Raw genomic sequence first — 14,753 nt, 5'->3', positions numbered from 1 at the left:
GCGCGGGGAGGGCCGCCTGCAGCAAGTAAGGGGGGGGGGGCGGCACGCAGGGGAACTCCCCGCCCCAGCTCACCCCTGCTCCGCCTCCTCCTCGAGCACGCCGTGGCTGCTTCACTTCTCCCGCCTCCCAGGCTTGCGGTGCCAATCAGCTTAGGCGCCTCAAGCCTGGGAGGCGGGAGAAGTGAAGCAGCGACGGTGTGCTCGGGGTGCTCGTGCGCAGAGCAGGCGTGAGCTGGGGTGGGGGGGTGCCTCAGGGTGGAGAGTGGGGAGCTGCCGCAAGAGGGGTGTCTCAGGGCAGAGGGGGGGAGCTGCCGCGGGGGGGGGGGACGCCTCAGGGCGGAGCTGCCGCAGGGGGGACGCCTCAGGGCGGGAGTGCGGGGGGAGAGGGGGGAGGCGCAAGGTGGAAGTTTCGCCTAGGGCCTGAAACATCCTTGCACCGGCCCTGCTCTCATTATGTGAATCTCTTGTCTATTTAGACTGGAAGCTTTTGGGGCAAGGACTGTCTTGCACTGTACATTGCCTGTGCTTAGGACAATGGAGCTCCAATCTCAGCAGGGGATGCTAGGTGCTAATACAAACAAATAGGTTTAATGGCGTTTACATTAGCCAGGCGGCAGGATTCTGCATCCCTGTAGCTTTCACGGAGGAGCAGTATTTTTGTTGTTTTTCCTCATGTCACAAGTTCACTCCCCTCTATCAACAAGCAGTGGAATCCTGATTAACCAAGGGTCAGTTATGACCTGTAGAGTTTACTTCACTGCACTCCAGCTTCCACTCAGAAAATGAGAGAACTGCCCGAGAGCTTCTACTTTCTTAACTTCCCTCATATTTGTACTGAGCTCATCAGTGTGGTGTCTGAGCCTTTAATTTAAACATCATCACTACCACAATGTAAAGGTCACACCTGAGCCTAGTTTCCTCCCTCTTCCCCTAGAGGCAGCTGGGGATTTATTGATGGTGGTGGTTATTATTTATTACTGTTCCTCTTGCTTCTTGTCGGGCTGGTGGCAGAGGAATGGAGGTGCTGGTTAGGAAAGAGAGTCTAGTGTAGAGAGGAGACTGGACTAGAACTCAAGAGACCTGCGTTTAATTCCTGCCTCAGACTCCTTGTGTGCTATTGGGGAAGTCACTTGATCCACCCTATGCCTCAGTTCTCCATCTGTAAATCAGAGTTTGCACTTCCCTACATAGGAGAGGTTGTGAACATACAATCCATTGAAAATTGTGGGGGGGGGGGCAGTGCATGTACATAAATATTGACAAGTGGAAACCTATGCTTGAGTTTCCCTGAAGTTGAAGCTTGCCAGCATTGTGGGGAAGGTGAAGTTCTTGGTCCCCCAAATCCAGAGCACAAAGACTGGCTTCCCTGATTAGCTGTTTATCCAAAGGTTCTGAGTGTCACCAGAGGATCATGAGGAACTTTAAAATGCCTGACAGATTTGGGAAACATTTCCCTTGATGTGCTAACACATTCATTGGATCCACACACTTTTAAAAGCTTTGTAATTGTTTTACTTTTCTTTCTTACTAAATGTTGTCCTTCAGAGGCACAATCTTTTTGCTGTGAGGACACGCTACCATCTCATCTGGAGCATGGTGATACAAGTGACAACCCAGCCTCTGATATAACTGCTGCCATTACTACTTCGTCCCTTAAAAGTCATACAAAGTGGGCACCTGTAATAGAGATGTCTCAGCTTTCAGCTCTAGTGTAGCACAATGAAAGGAAAACAGCCTTCAGGCCTTAACTGATGTAGCATCAGGGATGAAACGTACAGTTGGCAGAATGAGGATGGTGCACTTACTCTTTTAGCCCGAGAGACCAGTGTTCAGATCTCGATTAGGTTACTGGTGAAAATAACTTTGGTGGTTTCTGCAGGTCCTTACTGTATGCATTGCAGTTTTATTTTGAACAGCCTCTGCACTGTGACTCAACATGCTTTATCACATTCTCTAAGCAGTATTTATCCTCACCAGCTCCATTTTGGGACAGCTCTGTTCCAGTGTTTAACCCCCACGTAACGTGTAGACACTGTATACTTCCACAGCATTCCATGCAGCAGACATTCTGCTAAGATGACTCTTTGTGTCAGTTTACACTGGCGGAAGCTGGCATCTATCCAGGCTGTATCTGGTCCATATATCTGGCCCATTATATCTATTTTACACCTGGGTAAACTGAGGAAGAATAGTTAACTGGGATGCCAAAGGTCAAAATGCAAACCATGGCAGAATTGAGTATAGAAACCAAGAGCGCTGACTCCAGGTCGCCTGCTCTACAGGGTCTCAAACCATGGTGAAACAAGAAAGAAGTGCCAGCCTACCTGCCTCTACTAGTAGCTACTGCTAGGTAACAGGAGAAGATGGAAGCGGAGCAGCTCCCAGGGACTGGAGCCAACCGCAGAATGACTACAAATAACTAAACATTTACACTCACTGAAATGTGTCTGTCTGTCTTTTACTTTCATCTGCACTTGAGTTTGCACAAAAGTCCCATAAAATATTTAAGCTAACACACTCCTAGACATTTCCCCACTCCCTGACATTCATTTTTTTCCCACTTTGCTGGCTTTGGAAATCTAGGTAAAAATATCTGGGACAAGGGCATGGACTGAAAGTCTGAACTAAAGAACTAAAGAAAATTGGAAATGGAACTAAAGAAAACTGGAAATGTTTCTAACACAACAAGCTTAACTGATAGAGTTTAGAAATCTAAACTGTTACCTTCTACTCCCAAAGCTCAATAAAGGAAAAGGCTGAGAGGGGTGTATAAAAGTAAATCTGGATTCACCTTCCATTTCAAAGTCTTATCTCAGAGGGCTTAAAAACTGGCCGTCAACAACTACTTTAAATTAAAAGCTGGCCTATTAAGCTATCAATTGAAGAGGAATCTTTTCATCATCAAGATGGCCCCACAAACTACAGTTGTTGTTTTTAAATTAAGAAGCGGCAGTTTATTTTTGCCCATGCAACAAATAAACACCCTAATTTTGTAGGAGCAGTTTAGACAGGCGGTTTGAAAGTTTGGCCTGACATGGTCTAAATACAAAATACAAGGGCCGGGAAGAGGAGAGGAGAGAAGAGGTGCTTTGAAAAGTAGCCATTACAGGAGCGGTAAATACAGTTCTTTCCCTAAAGGCTTTTATTACACTTACTATGGAGTCTATTCTCCTGCATACAACTCCCATAAGGCTCATTATACCCTGACAGGTCCATTATTGACATGCCTTTTACCGGTATCCACGTAACATGCTTTTCCAATTATCCATCTAAATACAGCACCGTACACACACTCTTGGGACAAACATGACACAGTTTTTATCTTGGAGACAATGTTTTAAAGGATCTTGAGTTTAAAAATGCTTTACATATCTTCTCTTGTAGCTTTATCTTCTCTATCCTTTCTTTGTCATCTGTTTCATCTTCCCCATTCATATGTTTATTAAATATTACAGCTCCTCTGTATGCTCTGAAATTTCATGTCCATTTCATTAAATGAAAAACACATGAAAGTCAAGAGAGCCAGGATCGTCCAGGGGTTACGGCTCTAACCTAGGACTTGGGAGACTTGCATTCATGTCACCGGTAACAAACTGATAACTTAAACAGTGATAAGTCACCAGGACCAGATGGTATTCACCGAAGAGTTCTGAAGGAATTCAGATATAATATTGCAGAACTGCTGACTGCGGCATGTAACCTGTCACTTCTATCAGCCTCTGTACCAGATGACTGGAGGATAGCTAAAATGATGCCAATTTTTAAACAAGACTCCAGAGTCGATCCTGGCAAGTAGAGGCCATAGCATAACTTCAGTACCAGAGAAACTGTTTGAAAGGACAGAATTATCAGACACACAGATGAACACGATTTGTTGGGGAAGAGACAACACATCTTTCGTAAAGGTAAATCTATTAGAATTCTTTGAGAGAGTCAAAAAACTTGTGGACAAGAGGGATCCAGTGGATATAATTGGACTTCCACAAAACCTTTGACAAGGTCCCTCACCAAAGGCTTTTAAGCAAAGTAAGCTGTCCTGGCATAAGAGGGGATTAGGGATAGGGAACAGCTTCTATATGAGGAGAGATTAAAAAGAATGGGACTTTTCAGCTTGGAAAAGAGACAACTAAGGGGGTATGTGATAGAGGTCTATAAAATCATGAATGGTGTGGAGAGAGAGAATAAGGAAGTATTATTTATCCCTGCACATAACACAAGAACCAGGGGTCACCCAATGAAATTAAAACAAACAAAAGAAATAACTACTTCACACAATGCACAATCACTAGGAACTCACTGTCAGAGGATGTTGTGAAGGCCAAAAGTACAACTAGATTCAAAAAAGAATTAGATACGTTGATGGAGGACAGGTCCATCAATGGCTATTAGCCAAGATGATCAGGGATGCAACCCCATGCTCTGGGTGTCCTAAATCTCTAGCTGCCAGAAGCTGGTAATGGATGACAAGGGATGGATCACTTGATGACGACCTGTTCTGTTCATTCCTGCTGGGGCACTTGGCATTGGCCACTGTCAGAAGACAGGATACTAGGCTAGCTGGACCATTGGTCTGACCTTGTATGATTGTTCTTATGTTATGTCCCTGCTCTGCTACAGACTTCCTGTGTGACCTTGGTGCCTCAGTTTTCCATCTGGGAAATGGGGATAATAGCCCAACATTAAATACATTAAAGATTGTGAGTTGCTCAGAAACAACAGGGATGGGGACCATAAGTACTTAAGAAAGACAAACACACAGACAGTTACAGCCCTTAATGCGGTCTACAAGGGAAGCAAGGTGTCCTGCTCAAACTGTGACTTCAGCTGCAGTACGCAAAGCAGGAGCTACTTGCTATGAGTAAGAGAGTGAGGGGGGCTGAGAGCAGGAGGAGGCCTGGCCCCACCCAACCTACTTGCTGGCTACAGAAGCTGGATAGACACACAGGGAGGAATAAACTGCTCCACAAAAACAGGCAAAGCAAGTTACTCCTTCTCCCAGAGCAGGCACTGAGTAAAGGAGAAATTGTTGCTCACTAAGTCACAATTCACCTCTGGTCTCCCTCTGGGGTAGTGCAGCAAGGTGTTGCCCCTTCCTTAGGGCAGGCTGTCAAGTTACAATCTAATTTTTGGTAGTGCATTGAGAGATATGGGAAACAAAGCTAAAATTTTGTCTGAAGGCAGTAAATGCTAGCAAATGTTATGAAAATCGAATTAAAAGCTGGTTTTAGAGTAGCAGCCATGTTAGTCTGTATCCGCAAAAAGAACAGGAGCACTTGTGGCACTTTAGAGACTAACAAATTTATTTGAGCATAAGCTTTCGTGGGCTACAGCTCACTTCATCAGATGCATAGAATTAAAAGCTGATGCTCAAGTCAGGTTCTGCAGATTCCCATGCAAATAGCTTTTACGCCTTTGGACCTAAACGGGATGGCTAACGGTTTGCTGGTCTGGGACTTCAGCTCAGAACAGAGCCTCCGGTGCTATTTTTGCTCATACAGCGAGGTGCAAACTGCCCCATCCTGTGGTAGTACAGTCCGTGGCACCTCAGTGGAGATCTGCTCTGATCAAATTAAAGAATGATGCTATAGATTCACTGCAGGGCAGCCAGTGTTTCTTTAAACTGGTAATTCCTGAACAGCTAAGTGCTTCCTACCTCAGAACACATCTTACCTTACGGACTCTCTCCTTACAGCTGCATGGGCTATAACATAAATATATAAAGTAACTCCTCACTTAAAGTTGTCCCGGTTAATGTTGTTACGTTGCTGATCAATTAGGGAACATGCTCGTTTAAAGTTGTGCAATGCTCCCTTCTAATGTCGTTTGGCAGCTGCCTGCTTTGTCCACTGCTTGCAGGAAGAGCAGCCCATTGCAGCTAGCTGGTGGGGGCTTGGAACCAGGGTGGACCGGCAGCCCCCCTATCAGCTCCCCCCTCCCCTAAGTTCCCTGTGCAGCAGCTGCCCAGCAGGCTAGCAATTGAAGCTGTCCCTCCCCCCACTGCCATGTGCTGCTCCTGCCCTCTGCCTTGGAGCTGTTCCCCGAGACTCCTGCTTGCTGTGTGGGGGGGAGGGGAGGAAGAGGGGAGCTAATGTCAGGGTGTCCCCCTCCCCCCTGCTCCTGCACCCTGCTCACCCCATCTTCTATAGAGCAGGGGGGACACATGACAGGGCTCAGGACAGAGGGAGCTTCCTGCCAGCAGCTGAGGTCTCAGCAAGCTGCTAATCTAAGTAACAAGGCAGTTTACTTAAAAGAGAAATGCACATCTCTCTCTGTCACACACACAGTGCATGTCTCTGTCTGCCATGCTGTCTCCCCTCCCTCCATTCTTGCTGCCTTGTAGAGTGTGAGAGTTAACCCTCGAGGGCTCAGCCAATTTAACAGTAAGGCATTCCCCCCAGTTCTAGGCCTTCTAGGTATTGGGCTTGCAGAGGGGCAGCCGGAGGGTGGTAAAGGCAGCCAGTCCAAACCCCTTGTTGCCTGTGATGATTGGCTGATATACTGCAGTCTGCCCCAGGGCGTGGAGGCTAAACAGAGACTGGCAGTAGCCACGACTGAGGCGATAGGGAGTGGGGGTTCCCCTGGGGTGGGGAAACCCAGTAAGACTGTGGGGTACTGCAGGAGGCAGAACCCTGGGATAAGGGCACCGGGGTCCTGGAAGGAACACGGCGGCCAATGACAAGCGGATCACCAGCCTGCAGAGGGCGCTCCTGGGTCAAATTCCTGAGGACGACCAGCAGGAGGTGCCGCAGGGGTGAGTCTGCGCTGTGCTACACTCATGAAATATGTGAAATAGGCAGAGAGGTGCAGAGGTGCTTCTAAAGGGTGATGCAATTTGGTACATTTCAATTGTTTCATTCAATAAGCAAAATGAATATTGTAAATTACATTAAAATATTAGCTTGGCAGAGGGACTTGGATCAGTACATCAACACAGGTAATAAAATGATCAAATGGTTCTTCTGAGACCACCTTAGGCTTGTACAGTCCATCTGCAATCACATACCATGGATACAACATGATGCCTCCTGATCTATCTAGGGAAATATTTTGTTAGTGGCATTACATTTCAGGTTCATGTGTGTAAAATGGTATATTTAATACTGAAATATTACTTGCTTCAACTTAGCAACACCTGGGATCACATCCAAGCTTCAATCTTCTCCTGCATATGGTGATGATGTAGATGTATAAAATTCACTTAACTAAGCTATGCAATGTTTCACACTGACTGCCTAGACTAAAAAATATATGATCGCCTTATACTATTCAACAGTTATGTTTATTGCATGACAGGAAAGTCAGTCTTTATTTTTTTAATCTCTTTGATTTTATAAAACAAGTGGGACTTAAATGAGGATTCTCATCCAAAATGGCTTAATCTTGGTTAACCTTATTACTTTTCACTGATAGATGTTACACAAGAGAAAGGAACGCATGATGCAGTTTTCTGCATGTGTAATCATTCCTAGGGAAAAGGCAATGAATGACATCTCATTTTGCTCCAACAGCTTAAAATCAGGAAGCATACATCTGAAAGAATTTACTTTTAGAATGGCTGACCCCTCTAAATCAATGGATAAACTGCTTCATTTGAAACAATAAAATAAATAACACCCCTATTATATCAAAGTACTATAACTAAAAGCTTTGAACAGGATGGTAGATATGCAATTTGTTCAACTACATTGATTATTCAGCAGCAAAGAGTCTTGTGGCACCTTATAGACTAACAGACGTTTGGGAGCATGAGCTTTCGTGGGTGAATACCCACTTCGTCGGATGCATGTGGCTGGAAATTTCCACTACACGCATCCGACGAAGTGGGTATTCACCCACGAAAGCTCATGCTCCCAAACGTCTGTTAGTCTATAAGGTGCCACAAGACTCTTTGCTGCTTTTACAGATCCAGACTAACATGGCTACCCCTCTGATAATTGATTATTCAGTGAAGAAGGACCCTGTGTTATGATTATGAAGCATTTCCATCCCCCGAGTTATCATAAACGTATGAGCTTCCAAAATTAAGCTGGTCATTTAAACATTAAAGACCATATTGTGCTATCAATTTTTAAGTAGATATCCGTGGAGGTGGTAAAAGCTTATTTCCAAATCAATGGTACAATATGCCCTAAATATATCTTTTGGCCTCAAGAGAGTTTCACACAAAGCCCTAAAATTGGTAGCATCAATATTGGTCCATTTTCTGCCCTCATATAGGGCTTGATTCTGTGAAGTGCTGAGCCCTCTGGCTCTGATCCTGCAAAGCACCTAAGCATATGCTTAAAATGTAGCATGTGTATAGTCTCAACGACTTCATGTGCATGAAAATAAGCAAACGGTTCAGTGCTTTGTTGGACTGGGCCAGAGTGCTCTGCACACTGCAGGATCAATCCATTATCCCCTTCTTTGAAATATCTCGTCAGATTTAACTTAATTGAAAGCAATACTCAAATCTTCTGAATAACAGTCTCACAGTTAGAGACCTCTGTCTAGTCTATCAATCTTAGATACGCATATGACCGGCATTACCATAGTGTTTGAGTGGCTCACAATCTTTAACACATTTATCCTCACAACACCCATTTTACAGATAGTGTCAATTTTTCAAAGGTGCTTAAGAGATTTAGGAGCCAAATCCCTTAGGAGTCTAAGTCTCAAACGGGCTAAAGACAGCCTTCCACAGAACCACTTTTTAGGCTGTTCAGCAAAGAGTCAAGTCATAGAGACTTAATTCAATATAATAGGAGTCTCCACCTACCCCCAGCCGCCTAGAACAATCATAACTCACAGATTCGATAAGCCACCTCATTCAAGCAGAGCAGCTTTTTTTTTTTTTAAATGTTGTTTTTGAAATCACACAGATGCAAAGGAAAAACAAGTGTGGTTTAGAATACACAATCATCTGAATGGCCCGGTCTTACATCTCAAGTAGATCGACTCTTGTGCCTAATCACATACAATGGTCATACGAGATACAGCACCCAATGGTCCATATTCAAAGAACACTACTACTGCAATGCATATAAAGCTGCTTTTTTGTTTGTTGTTTTTGTTGAAATTGCTGCTTTTCCCTGTTACCATGAAACAGATCAATCTTCATCTTCTCAATTCACAGCTGAAATGAGAACAACATTCCCCAAAGCAAGAGCCAATGAGAAAACATATAATCAGGAAAATAAGAGCGGGAAAGATAACATTTCAATTACCTTCAGAATTATACAGGGATTTGCTCTGGTGTACATTATAATCCCATTGCTTTGCAAGGTTCGCAGACGCAGAGCCAGCTTGAATTCTTCTTTCTTGCTATTTTCAGAAACCCGGTATTTGATGTAACTATTCCCAGCAAAGCTAAGGGAAGTGTGCCCTGAAATAATCATTTTGAGAAGATACATATTGCAAATGAAGTTAATAAGAGAACATAGGTAGCTAACAAAGAAGAAACTTTAAAATAAAACTCACCTTTGACTGATTAAAAATGTGTCTCCATTGCAAACCACACACCATAGGATTTGGGGAGAATAATTTCATATAAGGGGGGAAATCCAACTTACCATTCCCAGACAAGAAGCCTTATTGACTTCCTTGGAACTATTGGCAGGTGTAAGGTGAGAAGGATTTAGCTCTAGTAGAGCACCAGAAATCAGAATGTGCTCGTGAATCTGTACCCTCTGTTAGCATCAGGATATTTCTGACTCTGAGTCCTACTGAAAGCCCATTGAAGTCAATGGAAATGGTCTGCTTGACTTTGCGTCAGGACCCTAGTGCCTTGGTGGTTAACATAAGCTGAACAAAATGTACAAAGTTCCTGAAACGTTCTTTTCAAGACAGCATGGTATTTTTATCACAAAAATTACAAACTTAATGAATGTTAATAACAAGTAAAACCTTGAATTAATATCATGTCTCCTAAAGGATCCCAAAGTGCTTTGCCGCTAGAAGGGCAGTATCCAGTGATAGCAGTTCTCTAGAAAGAACTGTCTGCTCAAAAGTCCCATGTTTTACTGATTTGGGGCATCAGGTTTGCACAACCAGCATTTTTTACAACACTCTTAAGTAAATGGAGTGAGACCAGATTCTGAGAGGTGTTGTGCATACACAACTCCCATTGACTTCAATAGCAATTCTCCATATTATGATACATCGACAGCACTTATATAAAAATTACACTTTTAAGTATTTCCTGGTTACTCTTTTGACGGAATCTGCACCTGAACATTCTCCGAGCTTCCCTGGAGGGCACTGGCAGATGAATGGTCTTCGACTAGCTTCGTACCCCACACACTGCATGTCCCCTGGACACGGCTTCTCCATACAGGGATCACTGGACCCAGGACACAGCCCTCCTGTGATCAATTGAAACATGTTGTTAAGAATACGTCAAACATACACCTTGGCAACAGGAAGCAGAAAGAGACAAAAACTGTAACAGAATTTAACTCTAGATTGTAAACTCTGTGGGGCGGGGATGTCTTTTAGGTGTGCGAAGAGCGCCTAGTGTAATGGGGTGCTGGTCCTTGACTGGGCGCTTAGGTGCTGCCATAAGACAAATCAATAAATAAATATAATAATAAACAATTATGACCAATTCACTGGTGTCATGATGGCTTTGCCTGTGTTTTCGTTCAAACCCCCTCTCTGGAGGGGATCTAGAGCTGACCCATGAAATACATTACTAGGGGCTACATCCTTCTTCTGCCTCGCCTCAAGTCTGGAGAATTTGTGCAGGCAGGCAGGGATAGCCACGCCCAGGTTGCACAGTGTAAGGAAAGCTCCTTGTGCAGGTGGTCCTGCAGTATCCTCACGCTCCAGAATGGCATGCTGATCCTTCCAGAAGAGGAAACCAACCCCATAAAGCTGGATTCTGGATACACTGCTAGGCGCCACAAATCCTGCATCCTCCCTCCCAAATGTGGCTGCATAAATTCCACTGCATCTGGGATCCTGGACAAAAAAGGAGGAGTGGACAGGATTTTTCTGTCTTTGAAGCTAAGTATTATCCTACAAAGGATTCAGGGTGGAGACATTTTTTTAATTTAAAAAATAATCAGATGGGTTATTTTAAATTATATATTTTTAAGACAGGAGAAGTTTAACACTCTAAATAGCTAGCTTCACTTTACAGACTTAAATTGGGCAAAATAATCCTTAAAATACTCAAACTGTATTTAGTGGCATATGTAAATGGGTTAAAATTACTTAAACTTTGAAAAGTCATGACAGCTGAGGCACCGTCATTACTTTCATAAGGATTCTGATTAGGTTTGCTAACATGGGACACAATTTTGGTCTGACCTATATCCATGAAGATCTGCTGACTTCAAGGGGTAGTCTGGAGGCAGAATTGAGTCCCTAAAGTCTAAACCTTGCTTAAAAAATCTTTCCTTACAACACAGGCACTGCAAGCACTTCAAAAATTCCCTAAATATGTAACATCCAACAAACTCAGAGGGCTGCTAAGGGCTTGATTTAAAGCTAATGGAAGTCAATGGAAAGTTCCCATTGAATTTAATGGATTATAGATCAGGACCTTATTTTGTCTTTTTAAAAGCCCTTATATACATATATATTTAAATTATCTCAGTCTGGAAAGGCATGTAAACACTGTAAACCACAACGCAAATGACCACACAGCCTCTGAGGGAGGCACTGAAGCTCATCGTATCAAGCCTCAAGCGCTTCTAGAAAGAGAGACTTTCTTTTTAGCCACCACAAAGAAATGCAAAGGAAATTAATATGCACTGGGCCAAGTTCTGCCCTTGGATGAGTTTGTGGGACTTCTAGTGAAATACATGTGGTGATGCATGCCAGCCTATGCTTGGGATTTATTGGCTTCTGTTGATTTGTATCTAGGGCTTGAACGGAGAGCGGGCTAGCGGTGGGGGATGGATAGAGTTAGCACTTCCTCGTCTGTCAAACTTAAATTAATACATCTCAGAGCAGATTTAAGGACAGGAGAGTCTCCCCTTATTGAATATTTGCTGTTCCTGCTTTGTGTCACAACCTTAAAGTCATTTGAATGTGGGCTTTTGGGGTTTTTTTAGTGCATGTATTTTATTTACAGTGCATAAAGAAAGTAATGAACTGGTAATAGGGCAACCCCCCTCCCACTCCTTGCGGTTATGAAAGAGACTATGTTACTAACACACTTTTGTACAAGCCAAGCATGGCTCAGACTAAGCATAGCTCAAGTTACCTGGCACGGTAGGTATGTTCTGGAAACAGAAAACTTATTACTGTAGGTTTCAAAGTGGAGATGGTCTGCCTACAAATATGGCAGAGACTATTGATGTCTCTGCTTGACGAGCAACACAATTTAACCTTTTAACACCTCCCCTCCTTTGTCAAACATTTGTTTAAGACGTCTGTGCGGTAAATGAGCACTGATGTGAAATGATGCATGGCAATCTTTATTAATCAGTGTAATAGGGTATATTAACAGGCATAGTAATGAAGAAGAGCTCTGTGTAAGCACAAAAGCATGTCTCTTTCACCACCAGAAATTGGTCCAATAAAAGATCTTATTTTGCCCACCCTGCCTCTCATGCATAATACTATTAATATATTATCACATTTCAACTCCAATAGATACTAATAGGGATGAAATAACAGGCTTCTATGCAAATTTAATTTAATAGGGTTCTATAGAAAATATTCTAAAATTACAGAATTTAACTGAGAATGAGATTTTCGATAGGTGTTTTTGTTTGTTTTCTTTTTAAACAAAAAGAATCCTATAGAATTCTATAGCAAGGACATAATTCTCTAGAGAATGGTACAAATATTCCATAGAAGGGTTATAATTTACTGTTCAATTCCATCAGCTATTTCAATACATTCTTATTAGTGTATGCTCTCTATATGCACAGTATATCTGTTCTTTGAAGATACTTAAACCTTATATAAGGCAGCAATTTAAGTAAGCCTCTCTGTAGCTGACAAATAGACAAGTCACTTGGGCAAAAGCCCCAGAGCTTGTGAATATGCTGAACTGCTGAGATTTCAGAATGTGGCACTGCACATTTTCACAACCCTTTAACCTTTGATTAAAATCTCTGACATTAAGCAATAAATCAATACTTGGCTTCTCTATCAGCCCCTGACACTTTTTAGCTGATTCTAACTCTTGATTTGTACTTCAGATTCATCATTCCACAGTCCAAAAGTATATGGAAAGAATCTAATATATTTATTATCACCATGAAGATGTAAGCTTACCCTGGCAGACTATGAATGGGGTTTTTTTAGATAAACTACAAGCAAATTAACTTTTTATTCATCCTGTGGATTTCACAGCTGTGACAGAAGTTTTAAAATATTCAAACCTGGGAGAAGAAATGTTTTTTATGCCTATCTGTACAGTTATAAATGCATAAGCTGCAAATCATGCACTACTGTATGGCACTGTTTTAGCTAATGTGCATGTTCAGGCTGATTTCATAACCGCACTGAGTAAAATTGTAAAATAATTCAAGGATATGTTATCCACAGCCAGAGTTGTCACATTTCCACTCTGAAGTCCAGCATTTTTACCATTCTTTGTTCTTTCCGAAAGAGATTCAACAATATGGACTAGGATTGATTTTCTTTCCCCTAGGCAAGTCCTGAAAATCCATGGCATTCCCATGTAACTCACATCACTATTAATAAATCTGTTTCCAAGAAGGAATTGCGCAGAACCATGGGGTTAGGGTCAATCAGTAACTGACAGGAAATTTTGGGAGTGGGTTTGACAGATGATCTCTGTTTATTGCTCTAGGAAGAGGGAGTACTACTCCAAGGTCCCTGCCAGTATGATGAAGAGGAAAGTACTTTCTCAATTCTAACTGTGGCAATGACTTCATCCCTGTACATATAAGCAGGAATCACCCAGAACCATGTAATCCCATTTGTAGTGTTGCCAAGCCTCAGTGTTTTGTGTTTTTCTGAAAGCCCAAGCTCCTGGATACATGTGACTACCTAAAAAAAATCTCAGATTTCATTTAAAAAAATAAATGTTTAACTCTCTTGGTTGCAGAGAAAAAATTGAAAGAGACTCCTAAAGGCTACAAATACCCAGGCGAATAAAAAGAACCCCAAACTTATTATTGTAAAAAGCCTCAATTTTTAAGACAATCTCATGGTTTTTTGGGTGGGGGGGTCTGACTCATAATTTTTGAATGCTTGGGTTGGCAATACTACAGTTGTACTCTTGGATTAGGGTGACCAGGCATCTTCATCTGTTCTAATGTAACTGGGAATTTGTCCCAGATGTTAGTGGAACTGGCTGGGATATCTGACCACCTCTGCTGGCTTCAAATTCTCCCCAGCTCCTTCTGGTCTGTAGCAATTCCCACGGTGCCTGTCTCCACTTGCCTCACACACCTTTGGGCCTCATTCCTCATGTTTTATACCAGCTCTTTGCAACTTCCCCTACCTCAATGCTCTGACTATCAACAGCAGTTCTCCTCATTGATACCCATTATGTGGCACCATAAGGGAATCCCATCACCTACACAACCCAGTGACAATTCCTTTCTTCCTCTTAAAAATCACGCCCCTTTCACTCCAGGGCCAAGTCTCTCTCAAACCATACATCATCTAAAATCTGAGCCACATGGAAACTGCTGATATCTTGCGGGGCACAGAATTCCAAAGGCTGATTACCCGAAAGGGGGAGGGAGTAGGAGGGAGTCTCACCTTGCATGTAATCTATATTTTAGCAGCTCAAAAGCTCTGTGCTTCAAAGAGAAATGGACTACAATCAACTTTTTCCA

General features: G+C 42.8%; 1 protein-coding gene across 7 annotated transcripts in view; it reads right to left on the bottom strand.

Annotated features, from left to right (window-relative positions):
- Positions 1-14,753, bottom strand: part of FAT3 (FAT atypical cadherin 3) — a 573,356-nt gene that overhangs the window by 35,476 nt on the left and 523,127 nt on the right. For all 7 annotated transcript variants that reach the window (XM_039539405.1, XM_039539428.1, XM_039539433.1 and 4 more), the window contains 2 exons: positions 10,209-10,343; positions 9,207-9,364 (listed from right to left, as the gene is read on the bottom strand). In XM_039539405.1, coding sequence (XP_039395339.1) covers positions 9,207-9,364; positions 10,209-10,343 — 293 coding nt within the window. The remainder of the gene's footprint in view (positions 1-9,206; positions 9,365-10,208; positions 10,344-14,753) is intronic.

The sequence above is a fragment of the Mauremys reevesii genome, linkage group 1 (genome assembly GCF_016161935.1).
Source record: "Mauremys reevesii isolate NIE-2019 linkage group 1, ASM1616193v1, whole genome shotgun sequence".
Lineage (NCBI taxonomy): Eukaryota > Metazoa > Chordata > Testudines > Geoemydidae > Mauremys > Mauremys reevesii.
This window is presented reverse-complemented; position numbering and strand designations above follow the sequence as displayed.